Raw genomic sequence first — 22,148 nt, 5'->3', positions numbered from 1 at the left:
TTAGAGGTCTAATTAGAGAATAGGGGAAGGAGATAGAAAGTAGAAAAAGATTTAGACCTAAATTATGAAGGGTCCTATTTGTTTCTTTTTTTAACAGCAAGGTATGTCAGATTTTCTTGTTTACCAACATTATTTGGTGATAAATGGAGTGATGAGTGGGTGGGTAGTGTGAACAGAGGTGGAGGAGATGAAGAGAATCAAAGATGATACCTAGGTTTCTGCTGTGGGCAGAGGAATGAATAATGATATCCTTCACTAAGAGACTACAAGAGTGGTTTTAGATTTTTTTTAAGGCTTATGAAAAAGTAATTCTGGTTTCAGACTGTGAATTTTAAATTATTATAACTAGGCTCAAACACATCTTTATTGATCAAAATAGCAACCATTACAATCAACACATTTTTGCCAACAAGAAATAAGTTTGTTTATTCTTGTAGCATAAAAATCCGTCCTTCAGGATTTGATGAACTCTCTGAAAGCATTTTCTGTCTCATGCTGGTTGTGAAAGTGATTTGCATGCAAACCGTTGTTGAGATGCTTGAAAAAGTGGTAATTGGTTGGTGATAGGTATATGGCCGTTGAGGCAAAACTTCGTAGCCCAATTCTTTCAACTTTTGAAGAGTTGGTTTTGTGATGTATGGTCAGGCATTATTATGGAGATGAATTGGGCGCATTCTGTTGGCCAGTGCTGGCTGCAGGCATTGCAGTTTCTGTGCATCTCATCGATTTGCTGAGCGTGCTTCTCAGATGTAATGGTTTTTTTTCACCAGGATTCAGAAAGCTGGAGTATATCAGATGGGCAGCAGGCCACCAAAAGAGTGACCATGACCTTTTTTTGGTGCAAGTTTGGCTTTGGAAAGTGCTTTGGAGTTTCTTCGTGGTCCAACCACTGAGGAGGTTATCACCGGTTGTCATATAAAATCCACTTTTCGTCACATGGTTTGTTGTTGCATACAATAAGAGAAGATGACACTTCAAAACAACGATTTTTTTTTTCTTGGTCGATTCATGAGGTACCCACTTATCGAGCTTTTCCACCTTTCCAGTTTGCTTCAAATGCCGAATGACCATAGAAGGATTGACATTGAGTTCTTGGACAACTTTTGGTGTAGTTGTAAGAGGTTCAGCATTGATGATCCTCTCAGTTGGTTGTTGTCAACTTCCAGTTGCCGGCCACTGTGCTGCTCATCTTCAAGGCTCTCGTCTCCTTTGCAAAACTTCTTGAGCCAGTGCAGTTTCATTAGCACTTCCTGGGCCAAATGCGTGGTTGATGTTGTGAGTTACCTCTGCTGCCTTACAACCCATTTTGAACTCGAATAAGAAAACTGCTCGAATTTGCATTTTGTCTAACATCATTTCCCTAGCCTAAAATAAATATAAAATACACAGCGAGTAATAAGTCATTAGCAAAAAAAAAAAGCCAAAAATGTACATTAAAATGATGTATAACATAACCACATTTATTTGAAAATCTATTCCAATATCAAACAGCAAAGTTCAGCAGTGCAAAACCACAGTTACTTTTGCACCAGTGTAATAGTTTTGAATATGTTAAGTTTGAAGTGACCATTGTGGGACATCCAAATAGAGTTCTTGAGGTGGGAATTGAATCTGTAGGTCATCTGAACTGACTTTCAGTATATAGATGTTACCTGAGGCCATGGAGAATATATGAGGTACTAGATAAAGTATGTAAACTCAGAAGAGGGTGGCCTCTGAAATTAGCTTTTTCAGAGGGAGGTCAGAGAAAAGGGAACTCACAAAAGGGAATTTCCAATAAACATATTGTAGAATCAGAATGGTTTTTTTTTTTCTTTTTTAAATGCGGAGGCTTTATTTAGTTTTGGCAGCTTTTCGTGTTTATAGTATTTGTGTGTAACAATATAGGTCAGAAGTTTTCATGCTTTTTTCTGCTCTATTTGTTTGCTTAAATACCAGTTGCATCACTATTTTAGTAAGACATTTTACAGCAGGAAATTCAAATATTAAAAGAATGGAGCTGCATGTGTTGATTAAGAAGCTCCAAGTCAGATAATTTTCCAGATGTCTGAAATTCCCAAACTCCCAGGGGCGGGGGAACCTGGTGGGCTGCTGTCTGTGGGGTTGCACAGAGTCGGACACGACTGAAGCGACTTAGTAGTAGTAGTTTTATTTTAACTGTTGTAAAGGGTTGTTTCAAGACTCTGCTGTTACTAGAATAAAGCTTCTGAAAAGATAGATGGATGCTCTGCAGAGAAGTGGGGTTGGAAACCTGCCAGAAAATACTTTTCTTTACCACCTGTATTTATTTTATTACAACTTGGAATTTCAGAATGATTAATTTCTTGGAGTATTAAAGTTGAAGTGTGCTTGGTAAAATTATTTGAATACCTAGGAAGTTAGTAATAGGCTAAGCTTTTACTCTTGGGGAATTAGTTGGTAGCCAACTGAAACTGTGGGCACGGGACATTACTTATGGGGTCCAGTTCCAGATATTCAAGGACATAGTACAAAGATACTGAGTCAGTTTCCTTCGCATCTTGCCATAGCTGTCCCTGAAGACTAATATGGATTAGATGCTCCTGTTGCAGGTAGAGAGCAGGACAGCATGCTGCTTTCTAGTATGAGGGAAAGTTACGGACGTGCATGGTGATGATGCACTCTTGTTTCCTCCCATAGGAATAAAATTTAATTTGTACTAGAAATAGATCCTTTGGTGAATGTCTGGCAGTATATTAAAGGCAATTCATGTTATTTTAAAAAGTTAATAAATTAAACTATTGAGTTGATACATCTTCAGTTTTCTAATTATAATAAAAGTAATTCGGTTGACTATGATAAGTTTCTAGTAAGCATTTTAATTCAAGAGAAATATAAATGTAAAATACACAAATTTAGAATGAACTGTCACTTCACTTACATGTAATTTATTTAAAAATCATTTGTACAGTAGCTTTGATGGACTTTCTCATGTATTAGAATTACTGAAGAATAAATTATATCAAACTTTGCTCTATTTAGCAGACTTAATATTTGAGAAAAATTACGTGAAGTTTTATTTTCCCATGAATGTTCTAATTTTAGATATACTTTGTCACTTTTTCATTTCTCTCACTGACAGATTTTTTTCCCTCTAAGTTATTAACAACCTATAAAGTAATGTTACATTAATATTTATAAGGTTAGTTGGTTTTTAAAGAATTTGAGGAAACCTATAGTTAGTGATAAGGGTAAAACAAGAAAAAGTGCTTTAGTAGGAAAATATTCTTCACTTCTTGTCTCTACTTAGTAATCTCACCTCTTTATAATTTAGGACATACGATGTCTGTGAAGTATCTCCTGGGCCCCACTTGAATATGATTATCGGAGCTAATGGAACAGGGAAGTCCAGCATCGTGTGTGCCATTTGCCTTGGATTAGCAGGCAAACCTGCTTTCATGGGACGGGCAGATAAGGTAAGTTAACATAGGTACTTTTAACAAAATTCAAAACCATGAATCGCTTTTGGTAACAAATCAATTTCTACATCTTAATTCTTGGGTATGGCAAATGTGTTGTGCTTGAATATAAATGATGAAATTGGCAGGTAGAGACACTGAGGGAAGATCTCCATTTCCAGAAGTAGTTTGCTATATATCTAGAGAATTCTCCAAGTGTGTAACACCTTCAGCCTTAGAAATAGTGTAAGATACAGCTGTTTAAATGTATTGATGGACTTGTGAAAAGGAGAAGTAAGTTTCCAAAGGGCACAAATAAAGTAATTTGGATCCGAAGATTTCTGCAAGCTCTGACATTGTTTTCCCAGGGTTATTTGCTTACCTTGTGCCCTGAAACCTGGCTTTGAATTCGTTGCATAGGATTGGGGGTCCTGAGGGTGTAGAAGAGTTAGAAGATAAAACTATGAGTACTGTGTGTAGCAGGAAAAACAAAAAATTGCGAAGTGGGGCTACTTAACTCATTGTTATCTCTGAATACAGTAGTAGAAGGAAAAAGAAAAAAAATCTTTCAAACAAGCCTCAACACATACATTGTAATTTTAGTTTAAAGTGTCCTCCCTTAATAATATCTCTGGCAGAAGCAAATGAAATCCTCTGAAGGAAAATGTCTTCAATACAGTCCTCAAAAGAAATCTAAAGTTCTGAGAAATTCATGAGTCCATACCCCAAAAATCACAAAGCATAGGAGGAAATGAACCACTAAAAATGAGAGCTAATAAAAACTACAGGCTATACAATCTGACCTATAGAGCTTGTATATATAGAATGTAAACTAGGAATATTTAGTTTATTTAGGAACTGAAAGAAGGTTGCAAAGAAGTAACAAAAAGATAAGGTAAATTTGAAAAAAGAATCATTGAGAATATAAATAAAAATACATGGGAGAGAAACTTGATGGACAGGTAAAACAAAGCAGACATAATTGAGAATATGTGAACCAAAATACTTGACAGTTTTTCTAAACATGAATTAATAGAGCTAAAGCGAAAAAATAAAAAGTAATGAAATCAAGATTGAGACCTGATAGTTGAAGGAAAATAATGGACTAAGGAAGAGGCAATATTCGAAGAAAGAATGACTAAGAATTTTCCAGAAATGTTGAAAAACTTGAATCCTCAGATCCATTGCACCTAAATATATTCCAGATGGCGTAAAAGAAAGAAATACACAAATAGACACATTATAGTAAATTTTAGAATACCAAACATGGGAGTCATATGGTCACAGAATGTGACAGGGTTGAGAGAACAGTCTGAGATCCTCATAAAGGAACTTTGAAAGTGTTTAATTAGGAAGAAGGAAAATTATCTCAGACTTTAATTATCTCAGAAGAAAGTCTGAGAGGTAAAAAGATGTGAGCAATGAAATGGTAAACACATAGTAAGTGTTAGTTGCTCAGTTGTGTCCAACTCTTTGCAATCCTGTGGACTGTAGCCCACCAGGCTCCTATGTCCATGGAATTCTGCAGTCAAGAATACTGGAGTAGGTTGCCATTCCCTTCTCCAGGAGAACTTCCCAACCCAGGGATCGAACCCAGGCCTCCCACATTGCAGGCAGATTCTTCACCATCTCACCAGTGAAGCCTACTAAATACTAAACATGTAGTAAAGTTATGTGTAAACTGTATAAAATAATACTGATGTGTCAATTTTTTAAATCAAAGAAGATACAACTAAATGTTGTCAAAGCTGTGATCAAAGTTAAAGTATTCTCTGTATTGTTGGGAGAAAGTTAAGATAATTATTAGCTTAAGAGTTTATTAAGTTAAATATGCATGTTAAAGTTTGTAGAGTAAACCAGTTTAAAAAAAGTCAAAATATGTAACTTCCAAACAGGAAAGATTAAAGTAGGAGGAGCGAAGTAGAGGAAAAATAACCACTGCCCAAACAATCCAGAAGGAGTCTTGAGAAAGGAGAAAGAGAAAAGAAACAGAAATGTGAAAAAGGACATCATTAGAAAACATAAAAAGAGTGGAAATCCATGCACAATACATTTCACAATAATTATGACTGCCACCAGGGCATTACAAGAATGCAGCAGAGGTTTATATATTCATAATGTAAGAATATTATGAGAATCATTCCACTAAAGCATAAAATATTTTAAAAGTTGTGATTGTATATATTTCCGTCTGAGCCACCGGGGAAGCCCCGTATATATTTCTACAGCTATTTAAATTATCAAAACTAACTCTAAGTAGAGAAGATAAATTAGCTGGTAAGTTTTTTCTCATAGAGAACACCAGACAAAAACAAAATGTGGATTAGTCCTAACAGCAAAAGTTGCTGTTTACACAGGAAAATGTGACTTTAGTTACCCAAATCAATCAAGGATAGCATGAGAAAATAACAAGCCCCTTTCACGCATGAATCTGGAGGCAAAAGTCACACACAAAAAAGGAACTTTAGCATGTTGAATTTAATAATATATAATGCATTGTGACCAAATCGAAGTTATTCAAGAAATGAGAGATTGATTATTAGGAAAAAATTAACATGATACACCATATTTTAAAGAAGTAGAACTCAATAATTTCTCAACAGCTAAAAAGCATTCAGTTAAATTCCACAGTAATTTATGATTAAAAACTCTTAGCAAACTAGGAATAGAATGGACGTTTCTTAATTTCAGGAGATATCTGTGAAAATGTACATGTCAAGGTTACCTACTGTCATTACTATTGAACATTGTATTGGAAGTTCTAGGTAGAAGAGAAAAGATATGTGTTGAAAAGAAAGAAAACTCTGAATCACAGATTGTAAGAATGTCTGCTTAAAAACCATAAAGAAATTCTGGCTAAGCCTCCCAATGGATTAATATGCAAATTTAATAGGGCTAAATCACCTATCAACAGAAAATTGGATTAAAGATTTACTGAGCATGGCCCGACCCTTCAGAACAAGACCCAGTTTCTCCCTCAGTCAGTCTCTCCCATCAGGAAGCTTCCATAAGCCTCTTATCCTTCTCCATTATGGGGCAGACAGACAGAAAACCATAATCACAAAAAACTAACCAATCTGCTCACATGGACCACAGCCTTGTCTAACTCAGTGAAACTATGAGTCATGCCATGTATGGCCACCAAAGACAGACGGGTCATGGTGGAGAGTTCTGACAAAACGCGGTCCAGTGGAGAAGGGAATGGCAAAACACTCCAGTAGTCTTTCCTTGAGAACCCCATGAACAGTATGAAAAGGGAAAAAGATAGGACACTGAAAGATGAACTCCCCAGGTCGGTAGGTGCCCAGTATGCTATGGGAGATCAGTGGAGAAACAGCTCCAGAAAGAATGAAGAGATGGAGCCAAAGCAACAACACTCAGTTGTGGATGTGACTGGTAAGGGAAGTAAAATCCGATGCTGTAAAGAGCAATATTGCATAGGAACCTGGAATGTTAGGTCCATGAATCAAGGCAAATTGGAAGTGACCGAACAGGATAAGGCAAGAGTGAACATTGACGTTTTAGGAATCAGTGAACTAAAATGGACTGGAATGGGTGAATTTAACTCAGATGACCATTATATTCTAGTACTTTGGGCAAGAATCCCATAGAAGACATGGAGTAGCCATCATAGTCAACAAAAGAGTCTGAAATGCAGTACTTGGATGCAATCTCAGAAACGACAAATGATCTCTGTTTTTTTCCAAGGCAAACCATTCAGTATCACAGTAATCCAAGTCTGTGCCCCGACTGGTAGTGCTGAAGAAGCTGAAGTTGAATGGTTCTATGAAGACCTCCAAAACCTTCTAGAACTAACACCCAAAAAAGAATCCTTTTCATTTTAGGGGACTGGAAAGCAAAAGTAGGAAGTCAAGAAATAGCTAGAGTAACAGGCAAATTTGGCCTTGGAGTATAGAACGTAGCAAGGCAAAGGCTAACAGTTTTGCCAAGAGAACGCACTGGTCATAGCATATGCTCTCTTCCAACAACACAAGAGAAGACTCTACACATGGACGTCACCAGATGGTCAGTACCGATATCAGACCGCTTGTATTCTTTGGAACCAAAGATGGAGAAGCTCTTTACAGTCAGCAAAAACAAGACCAGGAGCTGACTGTGGCACAGATCATGAAAATAAATATTGCCAAGTTCATACTTAAATTGAAAAAAGTAGGGAAAACCACTAGACCACTCAGGTATGACCTAAATCAAATCCCTTACGACTATACAGTGGCAATGAGAAATAGATTTAAGGGACTAGATCTGATAGACAGAGTGCCTGAAGAACTATGGACTGAGGTTCGTGAAATTGTACAGGAGGCAGTGATCAAGACCATCCCAAAGAAAAAGAAATGCAAAAAGGCAAAATGGTTGTTTGAGGAGGCCTTACAAAGAGCTGAGAAGAGAAATGAAAGGCAAAGGAGAAAAGGAAAGATAATTCCATTTGAATGCAGAGTTCCAAAGAACAGCAAGGAAAGATTAGAAAGCCTTCCTCAATGATCAGTGCAAAGAAATAGAGGAAAACAATAGAATGGGAAAGACTAGAGATCTCTTCAAGAAAATTAAAGATACCAAGGGAACATTTTATGCAAAGATGGGCACAATAAAGGACAGAAATGGTATGGACCTAACAGAAGCAGAAGATATTAGTAAGAGGTGGCAAGAATATACAGAACAACTGTACAAAACAGATCTTCACGACTCAGATAATCATGATGGTGTGCTCACTCACCTGGAGCCAGACGTCTTGGAATGCGAAGTCAAGTGGGCCTTAGGGGAAGCATCACTATGACAAAGCTAGTGGAGGTAGTGGAGCTTCAGTTGAGCTATTTCAAATCCTAAAAGATGATGCTATGAAAGTGCTGCACTCATTATGTCAGCAAATTTGGAAAATTCAGCAGTGGCCACAGGACTACAAAAGGTCGGTTTTCATTCCAGTCCCAAAGAAAGGCAATGCCAAAGAATGTTTAAACTATCGCACAATTGCACTCATCTCACATGCTAGCAAAGTAATGCTCAAAATTCTCCAAGCCAGGCTTCAATAGTCCATGAATTGTGAACTTCCATATGCACAAACTGGATTTAGAAAAGGCAGAGGAACCAGAGATCAAATTGACAACATCTGCTGGATCATCAGAAAAGCAAAGAGTTTCAGAAAAACATCTGTTTCTGCTTTATTGACTATGCCAAAGCCTTTGACTGTGTGGAATCACAACAAACTATGGAAAATTCTTCAAGAGATGGGAACACCAGACCACCTTACCTGCCTCCTGAGAAAACTGTGTGCAGGTCAAGAAGCAACAGTGAGAACTGGACACAGAACAATAGACTGGTGCCAAATCAGAAAAGAAACATATCAAGGCTGTATATTGTCACCCTGCTTATTTGACTTACATGCAGAGTTTATCATGTGAAATGCTGGACTGTATGAAGCACAAACTGGAATCAAGGTTGCTGGGAGAAATATCAGTAACCTCATATATGCAGATGATACCACCCTTACGGCAGAAAGTGAAGAAGAACTAAAGAGCCTCCTGATGAAAGTGAAAGAGGAAAGTGAAAAACTTGACTTAAAACTCAACATTCAGGAAACTAACATCATGACATCTGGTCCAGTCACGTCATGGCAGATAGACGGGGAAACAATGGAAACAGTGAGAGACTTTATTTTGGGTGGCTCCAAAATCACTGCAAATGGTGAGTCAGTTCAGTTCAGTCACTCAGTTGTGTCTGACTCTTTGCTACCCCATGAATTGCAGCAAGCCAGGCCTCCCTGTCCATCACCAACTGCCGGAGTTTACCCAAACCTATGTCCACTGAATTGGTGATGCCATCCAACCATCTCATCCTTGTCATCCCCTTCTCGTCCTGCCCTCGGTCTTTCCCAGCATCAGGGTCTTTTCAAATGAGTCAGCTCTTCGCATCAGGTGGTCAAAGTATTAGAGTTTCAGCTTTAACATCAGTCCTTCCAGTGAACACCCAGGACTGATCTCCTTTAGCATGGACTGCTTGGATCTCTTTGTGATCCTAGAGGCTCTCAAGAGTCTTCTCCAACACCACAGTTCAAAAGTATCAATTCTTTAGTGCTTAGCTTTCTTTATAGTCCAACTCTCACATCTGTACATGACTACTGGAAAAACCATATCCTTGACTAGATGGACCTTTGTTGGCAAAGTAATGTCTGTGCTTTTGAATATGCTATCTAGGTTGGTCATAACTTTCCTTCCAAGGAATAAGTGTCTTTTATTTTCATGGCTGCAGTCACCTTCTGCAGTGATTTTGGAGCCCCCCCAAAATAAAGTCAGCCACTGTTTCCACTGTTTGCCCATCTTTTTGCCATGAAGTGCTGGGACCGGATGTCATGATCTTAGTTTTCTGAATGTTGAGTTTTAAGCCAGCTTTTTCACTCTCCTCTTTCACTTTCATCAAGAGGCTCTTTAGTTCTTCACTTCCTGCCATAAGGGTGGTATCATCTGCATATCTGAGGTTATTGATATTTCTCCCAGCAATCTTGATTCTGGCTTGTGCTTCCTCCAGCCCAGCATTTCTCATGATATACTACTCTGCATATAAGTTAAATAAGCAGGGTGACAATATACAGCCTTGACATACTCCTTTTCCTATTTGGAACCAGTCTGTTGTTCCATGTCCAGTTCTAACTGTTGCTTCCTGACCTGCATACAGGTTTCCCAAGAGGCAGGTCAGGTGGTCTGGTATCCCCATCTCCTTCAGAATTTTTCAGAGTTTATTGTGCCCCACACAGTCAAAGGCTTTGGCATAGTCAATAAAGCAGAAATAGATGTTTTCCTGGAACTCTCTTGCTTTTTCGATCATCCAGTGGATGTTGGCAATTTGGTCTCTGGTTCCTCTGCCTTTTCTAAAACCAGCTTGAATATCTAGAAGTTCATGGTTCACGTATTGTTGAAGCCTGGCTTGGAGAATTTTGAGCATTACTAGCGTGTGAAATGAGTGCAATTGTGCGGTAATTTGAGCATTCTTTGGCATTGCCTTTCTTTGGGATTGGAATGAAAAGTAGCCTTTTCAGTTTTCCAGTCCTGTGGCTGAGTTTTCCAAATTTGCTGGCATATTGAGTGCAGCACTTACACAGCATCATCTTTCAGGATTTGAAATAGCTCAACTGGAATTCCATCACCTCTGCTAGCTTTGTTCATAGTGATACTTCCTAAGGCCCACTTGACTTTATATTCCTGCAGCCATGCAATCAAAAGACACTTGCTCTTTGAAAGAAAAGCTATGACCAACCTAGTCAGCATATTATAAAGCAGAGATATTACTTTGCTGACAAAGGTTGATCTAGTCATAGTCAAAACTATGGTTTTTCCAGTAGGCAAGTATGTATATGAGAGTTGGAATATAAAGAAAGCTAGGCGCCCCAAAATTGATGCCTTTGAATTGTGGTGTTGGAGAAGAGTCTTGAGAGTCCCTTGGACTTCAAGAAGATCCAACCAGTCCATCCTAAGGGACATCGGTCCTGAATATTCATTGGAAGGACTAATGTTGTAGCTGAAACTTCAGTACTTTGGCCACCTGATGTGAAGAACTGACTCATTTGAAAAGACCCTGATGGTGGGAAAGATTGAAGGCTGGAGGAAAAGGGGATGACAGAGGGTGAGATGGTTGGATGGCATTGCCGACTCAGTGTGCATGAGTGTGAGTAAACTCCAGGAATTGGTGATGGACAGGGAAGCCTGGTGTGGTCTAGTGCATGGTGTCACAGAGTCAGACATGACTGAGCGACTAAACTGAGATGTAAGATAGTGTAACACTGACATTGAATCTGTGAATGCATTGATCTTGCATATCCTAACCTTCAGATATCTGAGAAATGTATGTTTAAGCCACCCACTCTGTGGGACTTTTGTTACAAAATCCCAGACTAAGGCAAGGACCTTTTTCATTCTTACTAATGATTCCAAAACCTTTTCTGTGAGTTATATCTATTGATTAGAATTAATAATAAACTTAGAAATAATTAGCAGTTTAGAAATAAGAACTGAGAACCCCCTAAAAAAGTTGTATAACAGAAATGAGTTGCATTTTCTGTGTTCACTGACAGTGAACAGTAAATGCAATTAAAATGGATATTATAGCAACAAAGGTATAAGTTACATAGCCGCACATAAAAGGTATGTATGCAGAGATTATAGTTTTTATTTTAAAATGTTAATGTTTGATACATGTCATGTTAAGTGTCATTCCAGTCAGAATCCTGCTACCGTCTATAAAAATTACAAGCTGGTACTAAAATTTGGATGAAAATACAGAGGGCCAAAAATAGCTAAGCTCCTTCTAAAGAAATAGGATAAAGTGGAAAAACTTGTCTACTGGATATCAAGATGATACAATATTTGGTAAATTAAGACATTGTGGTGTTGATGTAGGGTAGACTAGTGTGATGTGACAATAAAGAGCTAAGATACAAAGCTTAGTAAAAACTTGATTTATGACAGAACTGACATTGTAGGTGAGTGAGGAAGAGACGGAAAATGGTACTGAGACAACTGGGTATTGGTATAGGAAAAGATGAAATTGAGTCCTTTCCTCATACTTTAGCAAAAATTAGTTCCAGGTGGATTAAATATCTAAATGTGATTGACCAGGAAGTTTTTAGAAGACATCAGTAGTAGAAGAGAATATTTTTGTGACTTCGGGTTAAGAAAATGTCTTAAAGTATAGACCTAAAGGGAAAAGTTGATAATTTCAACTATAATAAAACTAAGGAACTTCTGTTCATCTAAAAGACACCTTGTAGAGAAAAGACTAGTCACAAATTGATATACAGATTGATATACAGACTATATAATAAGCAAAATAATGACAACTCATAAGACATGTGAGCAAAAGATCCGCTTTAATGTCTCACAGTCAAGAGGCAACCCAGACAACCAGTACATTCCTACAGACATGAAAAGATGCTCAACTTCATTAGTTATTAGAGAAATGCACATTAGCCCTAGCAAGGTATATCTGTCAGACCCACCAGAATTCCATTGGTGCCATGTGCTTATAAGGATATAAAACAGTGGAAACTCTGATGCATTCTTGGTGGGAATATGAATTTGTACAACCCCCTTGGAAAGTGCTATGGTATTACCTAGTATATCTGTAAATGCTTATATCCAGTGCCTCAAAAATTCTGCTTTCTAGGTACCCTAGTCAGCTTTTGTGCATTTATACTAGGTGAAATCATGGAAATACTTACAGAAGTATTGTTTGCAGTGAATTCTGGAATAGTCAAATACAATTGAATATTATATGACAGTAGAAACAAACTTTGGCTCACTGGTTAAATATCAAAAACATAATTTTAAGGAAAAATACCATCTTGGAAAAATACACCGTAATGTGAGTTTGTTTCTAGAACAGTCAAAAACATTTGGAGTCTCATACAGTAAAAAACAAAAGTAAAGGAATTATCAGTTTGCTTGCTTGCTTGCTAAGTCGCTTCAGTCATGTCCGACTCTGTGCAACCCCATAGACGGCATCCCACCAGGCTCCCCTGTCCCTGGGATTCTCCAGGCAAGAACACTGGGGTGGGTTGCCATTTAATTAAATCAGTTTAGAGATTACATTTGTTGTTTCATTTTTTTAAACTTTTTATTTTATATTGGAGTATAGCCGATTAACAATGTTGTGATAGTTTCAGCTGGACAGCAAAGATACTCAGCCATGCATATACATGTATCCATTCTCCCCCAAACTTCCCTCCCATCCAGGCTGCCAAATAACATTGAGTAGAGTTCCCTGTGCTATACAGTAGGACCTTATTGGTTATCTATTTAAAATATATAACAGTGTGTACATGTTGATCCCAAACTCCTAACTATTCCTTTCCCTCTTTCTTCCCCATTAGTTGAGAGAAAAAGGATGCAATTAGTATGAATTAAGGAATGTCAGATACACCGTTAGTGACCAGTTCCTTAAACTGGTAGATATATGGTTGTTTTATTATTTCTAAACAGTTCATGAAGTTTGTATATACTGTTGGTATATATTTCACATGAAAACATGTTTTAAAAAGAAAGTCTAAAAGTTGAGTTACTTGACTGCAAAATATTTTTAAAACTTGAAATGATTGTTTTATTTTTCTAAACTACTGTAAATATTATAATATAATCAAAGTGATATTACAGGTTTTTAAGCAAGGCTTAATATTTAATGTGCCGGCTTACATGGTGTCTCCATAATAAAGAATCTACCTGCCAACGCAGGGGATGCAGGTTGAATCCCTGGGTCAGAAAAATCTTCTGTAGAAGAAAATGACAACCCAATCCAGTATGCTTGCCTGGAGAATCTCATGAACAGAAGGAGCCGGGCTGGCTACAGTCCATAGTGTTGCAAAAGAGTCAGACACAACGTAGCGAATAAACAACAGCAAAATTTAATGTAGGTTACAAGATTGATTTCTATACCCCTTAACATTATAAATAACCTATTCAAAACAAAATTTTTAATGCCATAAGAGAGGCATTTATGAGATAGAAAAGATACTGATTTATTAATGATTAATTTTGTAACCTGAACCAGTTACTTGTCTGGAATTCAGTTTTTATTTCAGAGAACAGGGTTTGGAGTAGATAATTTCCAAGGACATACTCAGATTTTTATTAATATTATGTTGTGTTTGTTTTTTTGGCCACACTGCACAGCTTGTGGGATTTTAGTTCCCCAACCAGGAATCTTAACGCAGGCCTTTGGCAGTGAAAGTGCCAATTCTAACCACTGGACTGCCAGGGAATTCCCTATATGTAGTTTTTTAAATTGTCAGAAACTGTTTATTAAATCATTCTCTCTCTGTAACGGTCTGGATTGTATTCCAAGGGCTGCCTTAGTCAGAATGGATTGGGCTGTAACAATTTTCACCAACCTTCTTATTTATTTTTGTCATGAAGATACATCTGTCCTTACCCTTGAGTGGTAGGCTTTTTAAAGGAAGCTGTGAAGTGCAGTTTTCTTAGATGACAGCTTGCAGACATTTGTGTATCCACAGATATGTTCAGGGGATGTCCAAATTCTTAGCAAAAAAATTTTAATGTTGTATTTTTATTTAAATGCAATATAAAAATTTAGTATAAGCATTTCTGCACCACTGGTACAAATACTTTATTTTAACTGCCTTCTAATTTTTTAATTTCTTCCATTTGGTAACAAGTATTTCAGTTATTACAACCTAATGAGCAGATGCCCCACTCCTAAAAAAATGCCATTGTTTTCCTTATTTATGAAAAAACTGAAACAGAGACATTAAGTAACCCAGTCAAGGTGAAATAGCTTGTATATGGCAGAGCTGAGATTTGAACTAGACATGGTCTATGTTGAAGCCTGTACTCTTGATCATTAAACTGTACCTTCTTGTTACAGGAATAGACTTTCTTTTTCATCTTTCTGGTTCTCAGTTTCATCATCTGTAAAATGGATATAATACATATCTCATAAATTTGCTCATGAGTATTAAATGAGAAAATTGTATATCAAGTGCTTGGAACATAAACATAGTAATGCTTAATAAATGTTAACTGTTGTGGTTATAATTGTCATCATCATTGTCATTACCACTATTAAAAAAACAATTATTTGCAAGGTGTATTTCCCACCTTTTTTGAGTATTACTTAATTATAGCCTGATTCAAGATCCAATCTGATTTTTTTAGGTCCAGGGTCTTTTTTCATACTTTACACTCACGTACATATAGAAAGTAGCTTAAATACATCTATTTTATGATATAAATTGTGCTCACTTAAATCGTATTTACTATATTTATTGGATTATTTAAAAAGTGCTTGGTAATAGGTGTATACTAATTAATAGCAGGATGGGTGCTATTAGAGTGATTATTAATATTTAATCTGTGCAGCTCCATAGAAGTACTCAGTCTGGAGCTCGATAACTTGGCCTCAGATTTTTGCTCTGCACTACTTACTGTTAATAGCTTTGTCATGAAGTTTGTAAGAGGCTCTTAAATGCATAGAAAGATCAATAACTCTTAGAATATTAAAATACTGGTAGCTTAGAATATTATCTGTGAGTGGAAACAGTGGAGGAGCCTAAATCTGGAAAGGGTACAGTTAGAAAGTGAAGTAAGTGAATGTACAGAATAGTTATTGAAAGAATCTTGATCTGACAAATAATAATGACTTTTGCTATATCTCACCTGGGGATGTCACCACACAGCTCACTTTGTCTTTTTTTATATCTTAGGTTGGCTTTTTTGTGAAGAGAGGATGTTCCAAAGGCATGGTTGAAATTGAATTGTAAGTGTTAAAAGTACTGAAACCACTTTTTTCTGCATAATTTCTTAGTTTATGTTCATGCATTCCTGATGACTTTAGTCAAGAGTAATAACACAGTGTTTACAGTTGTTGTTCAGTCGCTAAGTCATATCTGACTGTTTGCAGCCCCATGGACTGCAGCACTCCAGGCTTCCCAGATGTCCTTCACTATCTCCTGGAGTTTGCTCAGATTCACGTCTAATTAGTTGATGATCTAACCATCTCATCCTCTGACACCGCCTTCTCCTTTTGTCTTCAGTTTTTCCTAGCTCAGGGTATTTTTCAATGAGTTGGCTGTTACATCAAATGCCAAAGTATGGGAGCTTCAGCATCAGTTCTTCCAATGAACATTCAGGGTTGATTTCCTTTAAGATTGACTAGTTTGATCTCCTTGCTGTCCAAGGGAATGTCAAGAGTCATCTCTAGCACCACAGTTCTATGGCGTCGGTTCTTCAGTGCTCAGCCTTCTTTATTTTCCAACTCTCACATTCATACACGACTACTGGAAAAACCGTAACTTTGACTATAAGGACTTTTGTCGGCAAAGTGATATCTTTGCTTCTTAATACGCCGTCTAGGTTTGTCATAGCTTTCCTTCTAAGGAGCAAGTGTCTTTTAATTTTGTGGCTGCAGTTACTGTCTGCAGTAATTTTGAAGCCCAAGAAAATAAAGTCTGCTTCAACTTTTCCCCTCTCTATTTGTCATGAAGGGATGCGACTGGATGCCATGATGTTAAGTTTTTTGAATGTTGAGTTTTAAGCCAACTTTTTCACTTTTTCATCCTCATCAAGAGGCTCTTTAGTTTCTCTTCACTTTCTGCCATTAGAATGATATCATCTGCATGTCTGAGATTGTTGATATTTCTCCTGTCAGTCTTGATTCAAGCTTGTGATTCATCCAGCCCAGCATTTTTCATAATGTACTCTATCAGTTCAGTTCAGTTGCTCAGTCGTGTCTGACTCTTTGCGACCCCATGAATCGAAGCACGCCAGGCCTCCCTGTCCATCACCAACTCCCGGAGTTCACTCAAACTCATGTCCATCGAGTCAGTGATGCTATCTAGCCATCTCATCCTCTGTCGTCCCCTTCTCCTCCTGCCCCCAATCCCTCCCAGCATCAGAGTCTTTTCCAATGAGTCAGCTCTTCGCCTGAGGTGGCCAGAGTACTGGAGTTTCAGCTTTAGCATCATTCCTTCCAATGAACACCCAGGGCTGATCTCCTTTAGAATGGACTGGTTGGATCTCCTTGCAGTCCAAGGGACTCTCAAGAGTCTTCTCCAACACCACAGTTCAAAAGCATCAATTCTTTGGTGCTCAGCCTTCTTCACAGTCCAACTCTCACATCCATACATGACCACAGGAAAAACCGTAGCCTTGACTAGACAGACCTTTGTTGGCAAAGTAATGTCTCTGCTTTTGAATATGCTATCTAGGTTGGTCATAACTTTCCTTCCAAGGAGTAAGCGTCTTTTAATTTCATGGCTGCAGTCACCATCTTCAGTTATTTTGGAGCCCAGAAAAATAGTCTGCCACTGTTTCCACTGTTTCCCCATCTATTTCCCATGAAGTGATGGGACCGGATGCCATGATCTTCGTTTTCTGAATGTTGAGCTTTAAGCCAACTTTTTCACTCTCCACTTTCACTTTCATCAAGAGGCTTTTTAGTTCCTCTTCACTTTCTGCCAGAAGGGTGGTGTCATCTGCATATCTGAGGTTATTGATATTTCTCCCGGCAATCTTGATTCCACCTTGTGCTTCTTCCAGCCCTGCGTTTCTCATGATGTACTCTGCATATAAGTTAAATAAACAGGGTGACAATATACAGCCTTGACGTACTCCTTTTCCTATTTGGAACCAGTCTGTTGTTCCATGTCCAGTTCTAACTGTTGCTTCCTGACCTGCATATAGGCTTCTCAAGAGGCAGGTCAGGTGCTCTGGTATTCCCATCTCTTTCAGAATTTTTTAGAGTTTATTGTGCTCCACACAGTCAAAGGCTTTGGCATAATCAATAAAGCAGAAATCAATGTTTTTCTGGAACTCTCTTGCTTTTTTGACGATCCAGCGGATGTTGGCAATTTGATCTCTGACAATATACAGCCTTGTGGTACTCATTTTACAAGTTTTAACCAGTCCATGAAAGGTTCTGACTGTTTCTAAAGGTTCTAAAGGTTGCTTCTTGACCAGCGTAGAGGTTTCTTAGGAGGCAGGTAAGGTGGTCTGGTATTCCCATCTCTTTAAGATATTTCCAGTTTGTTTTGATCCACACATTCAAAGGCTTTACCATAGTCAATGAAGCAGAAGTAGATGTTTTTCTGGAATTGCTTTGGTTTCTCTATGATCCAGTGAATGTTGGCGATTTGATCTCTGTTTCTTCTGCCTTCTCTAAACCCATCTGGAAGTTCTTAGTTAATATACTGTTGAAGCCAAGCTTGAAGAATTTTCAGTATAACCTTACTAGTATGCAAAATGTGCATAATTATACAATAGTTTGTAGATTCTTTGACACTGCCCTTCTCTGGAATTGGAATGAAAACTGACCTTTTCCAGTCCTCTGACCACTGCTGAGTTTTCCAATTTTGCTGACATACTGAGTGCAGCACTTATACAGCATCATCTTTTAGGATTTTGAATAGCTCAGCTGGAATTCCATCACCTTCACTAATCTTGTTTGTAGTAAAGCTTCCTGAGGCCCACTTGACTTCACTCTAGGATGTCAAGCTCTAGGTCAGTGATCACACCATCTTGGTTATCTGGATCATTAAGACCTTTTTTGTATAGTTCTTCTGTGTATTCTTTCCACCTCTTTTTAATCTTTTCTGCTTCTGTTAGGTCCTTTGTCATGCTCATTCTTGTGTGAAATATTCCCCTGATATCTCCAGTTTTCTTGAAAAGTTTTCCTGTACTTCTTTGCACTGTTCATTTAAGAAGGTCTTCTTATCTCTTCTATTTTCTGGAACTCTGCATTCAGTTGGGTATGTCTTTCCCTTTCGCTTTTTTTCTTTTCTTAGCTATGTGTAAAGCCTCCTTACACAATCATTTTGCCTTCTTGCATTTCTTTTCCTTTGGGGTGGTTTTGGTCACTGCCTCCTGTAGAAGGTTATGAACCTCTGTCCATAGTTCTTCATAACTCTGGCTACCAGATCTAATCTCTTGAATCTATTCATCACCTCTACTGTATGATTGTAAGGGATTTGAATTAGGTTATACCTGAATGGCCTAGTGGTTTTCCCCACTTTCTTCAAGTTAAGCCTGAGTTTTGCAATGAGGAGCTGATTATCTGAGCCACAGCTCCAGGTCTTGGTTTTGCTGACTGTATAGAGTTTCACCATCTTTGACTGCAAAGAATATAATCCGTCGTATTTCAGTATTGACCATTTGGTGATGTGTGTGTGTGGGGGTCATCTCTTGTGTTGTTGTAAGAGGCTGTTTGCTATGTCCAGTGTGTTCTCTTGAGAAAACTCTGTTAGCCTTTGCCCTGCTTCATGTTGTACTCCAAGGCCAAGCTTGCCTGTTACTCTAGGTATCTCTTGACTTCCTACTCTTGCATTCCAGTACCTATGATGAAAAGGGCATCTTTTTTTGGTTAGTTCTAGAAAGTCTTAGAGATCTTAATAGAATTGTTCAACTTCAGCTTCAGCATCAGTGGTATAATACTATATTATGACATTAATATTAGAAATAATATTTAAGGAATACTTCATCCAGAAAAGTAAGTTTTCTTTTTTCTTTAATGCATCTTTTAAAACCTGAATTGTAAGAACTTTTTTTCTGGAAAAATTCATTAGAAATTAGGAATTTATGGGAGATAATGAAATAATGAAATTTATGGGAGATACGGGAGTATTATTTCATACCACCATATGGTATCTCCATACCACTATTAAGTATTCACTATTCATTAAGAAGTTGCAGTATTTTTACAAACTTAAGCACTTTTTTTATCTTTCAGAAATATTTATTTATTTGGCTGTATCTCAGTTGTACCCACAGGATCATTGTTAAGGCATGCAGGCTTCTTTCTAGTTGTAGCATGCAGACTCAGTAACTGTGATACTCAGTCTCTCTATTTGTGGCTCCAGCTCCCTAGTTGTGCACTGGCTTAGTTGCTCTGCAACATGTGGGTTCTTAGTCCCCTGACCAGGGATCAAACCTGCATCCCCTGCATTAAAAGGCAGATTTTTAACCACTGGACCAGCAGGAAGTTTTGTTTTGTTTGTTTGTTTGTTTTCTGATTTTTGAAAGCAAAATACTTGATTGTTAGGAAAAAAGAAAAAACTTAATCTAGGGTTGTAAAAAGATGAAAATGAAGGCCCTCTTGACAATTCCACTTCTAGAAACAACCTTTGTTAATAGTTTGGTCAATTTCATGTATGGCAAAAACTTGGCATTTATATCACCATTTTCTATTCCCTCCCTTATGGCAGAAATCAATAATTCATTATAGTATTCTTTTCCCTTAACCTAGATATTCTAAGTCTACCGCTCTTGGCAGCAATTTCTGATGGATGAGAGTTCCTCTCCAAGATGAAAGCAGTATATTCTTCATGTATATACTTAGTTTTTTTATACATAAAAAACATATGCACAATATGTGCATTCTTTAGATGATTTTTAGATCATTTTTTGGAATGTTTATAGAAAGTTATTGAATTTTCATAGCTGAAATAGCTCTTAAAAAATACCTAACAGCCCTGTCATTTTATGGGATGTAAAGAAATGTTCTTTTTATTCAAAAATTGTTGGAAATTTTTTAAATTTATGTAGAGATGAGAAAGAGGCCCACATGGAAGGAAACAGTTAAGAGATTATGTTCAACGTACTAAAATATAATGGTATTTTACTGAAGGATATAAAACTAAGGCCTGAATAAATGGGGAAGCTTATTATGTTCTAAAAATGTAAAATTACAATCATCATCAGCATGTCAGTCATTTCCACACTAATGCATAAATCTGATAAAATTCCAGTGAGAGTCTCAATAGTTTATAAGTTGATTATAAAGTTCATCTGGAAGAATAAATGTGCCAGAAACCCAAGAAGTTTTGAAAAAGCACAATCATGAATAAGACATTTGTGTAACAGATGTTAAAGTGAACAATAAAGCTTTTTTAAATTTTTATTGTACATAGGAGTACAGTTGATTTACGATGTGTCAGTTCCATCACTGTACAGCTAAGTGATTCAGTTATACATATATCTATTCATTTTCAAATTCTTTTTCTATATAGGTTATTGCAGAATATTGAGTAGTTTTCTGTGCAAATAGGAAATCTGTTGATTATCTATTTTATATATAGTAGTGTGTATATGTTAATCCTAAACTCCTAATTTATCCCTTTCCCCCACATGCCCTCACCTGGTGACCACAAATCTGCTTTGGAAATCTGAGTCTGTTTCTGTTTTGCAAATAAGTTCATTTGTATCACTTTTTTCTTTTTTTTTTTTTTTTAAGATTCCACCCATATGTGTTACCATATGATATTTATTTTTCTCTGAGTTACTTCACTTAGTATGATCATTTCTAGGTCTATTCATGTTGCTGCAGATGGCATTATTTCATTCTTTTTAATGGCTGAATAATATTCCATTGTATATATATATATATATATACCACACCTTCTTTATCCATTTCTCTGTTGATGGACATTTAGGTTGCTTCCATTTCTTGGCTCTTTTAAATAGTGTAAATCATATGGTAATTCTGTGTTCAGTTTCTTAGGGAATCTCCATACTGTTCTTTGTAGTGGCTGTACCAGTTTGCATTCCCACCAACAGTATAGGAGTGTTTCCTTTTCTCCACACCTCCCCAGCATTTATTGTTTGTAGAGTTTTTTGATGATGGCCATTCTGAGTAGTGTGAAATGATACCTCATTATACTTTTGATTTGCTTTTCTGTAATAATTAGTGATGTTGAGCATCTTTTCAAATGTGTTTGTTGAGATCACCTATATGTCTTCTTTAGAGAAATGTCTAAGTCTTCTGCCTGTTTGATTGGGTTGTTTTTTATATTGAGCTGAATGAACATTTATATATTTTGGAAGTTAATCCCTTGTCAGCTGCTTCATTTGCAAATAGTTTCTCCCATTCTGAGGATTGTCTTTTCGTCTTGTTTATAGTTTCCTTTGCTGTGCAAAAGCTTTCAAGTTAAGTAGGTCCCATTTGTTTATTTTTGCTTTTATTTTCATTACTGTAGATCAGTTCCAAAAGATAATGCTGTGGTTTATGTCAAAGGGTGTTCTGCCTATGTTTTTCTGGAAAAAAACTCTGATGCTGGGAGGGATTGGGGACAGGAGGAGAAGGGGACGACAGAGGATGAGATGGCTGGATGGCATCATTGACTCGATGGACGTGAGTCTGAGTGAACTCCGGGAGTTGGTGATGGACAGGGAGGCCTGGCGTGCTGCGATTCATGGGGTCGCAAAGAGTCGGACATGACTGAGC

The 22,148-nt window shown here is 37.3% G+C and overlaps 1 protein-coding gene across 4 annotated transcripts in view; it reads left to right on the top strand.

Moving 5' to 3' along the window:
- Nucleotides 1–22,148, top strand: part of SMC5 (structural maintenance of chromosomes 5) — a 117,934-nt gene that overhangs the window by 2,804 nt on the left and 92,982 nt on the right. For all 4 annotated transcript variants that reach the window (XM_070375775.1, XM_070375774.1, XM_070375773.1 and 1 more), the window contains exons 2-3: nucleotides 3,293–3,434; nucleotides 15,637–15,689. In XM_070375775.1, the coding sequence (XP_070231876.1) occupies nucleotides 3,293–3,434; nucleotides 15,637–15,689 (195 nt within the window). The remainder of the gene's footprint in view (nucleotides 1–3,292; nucleotides 3,435–15,636; nucleotides 15,690–22,148) is intronic.

Source organism: Bos mutus, chromosome 8 (genome assembly GCF_027580195.1).
Source record: "Bos mutus isolate GX-2022 chromosome 8, NWIPB_WYAK_1.1, whole genome shotgun sequence".
Taxonomy (NCBI): Eukaryota; Metazoa; Chordata; class Mammalia; order Artiodactyla; family Bovidae; genus Bos; species Bos mutus.
This window is presented reverse-complemented; position numbering and strand designations above follow the sequence as displayed.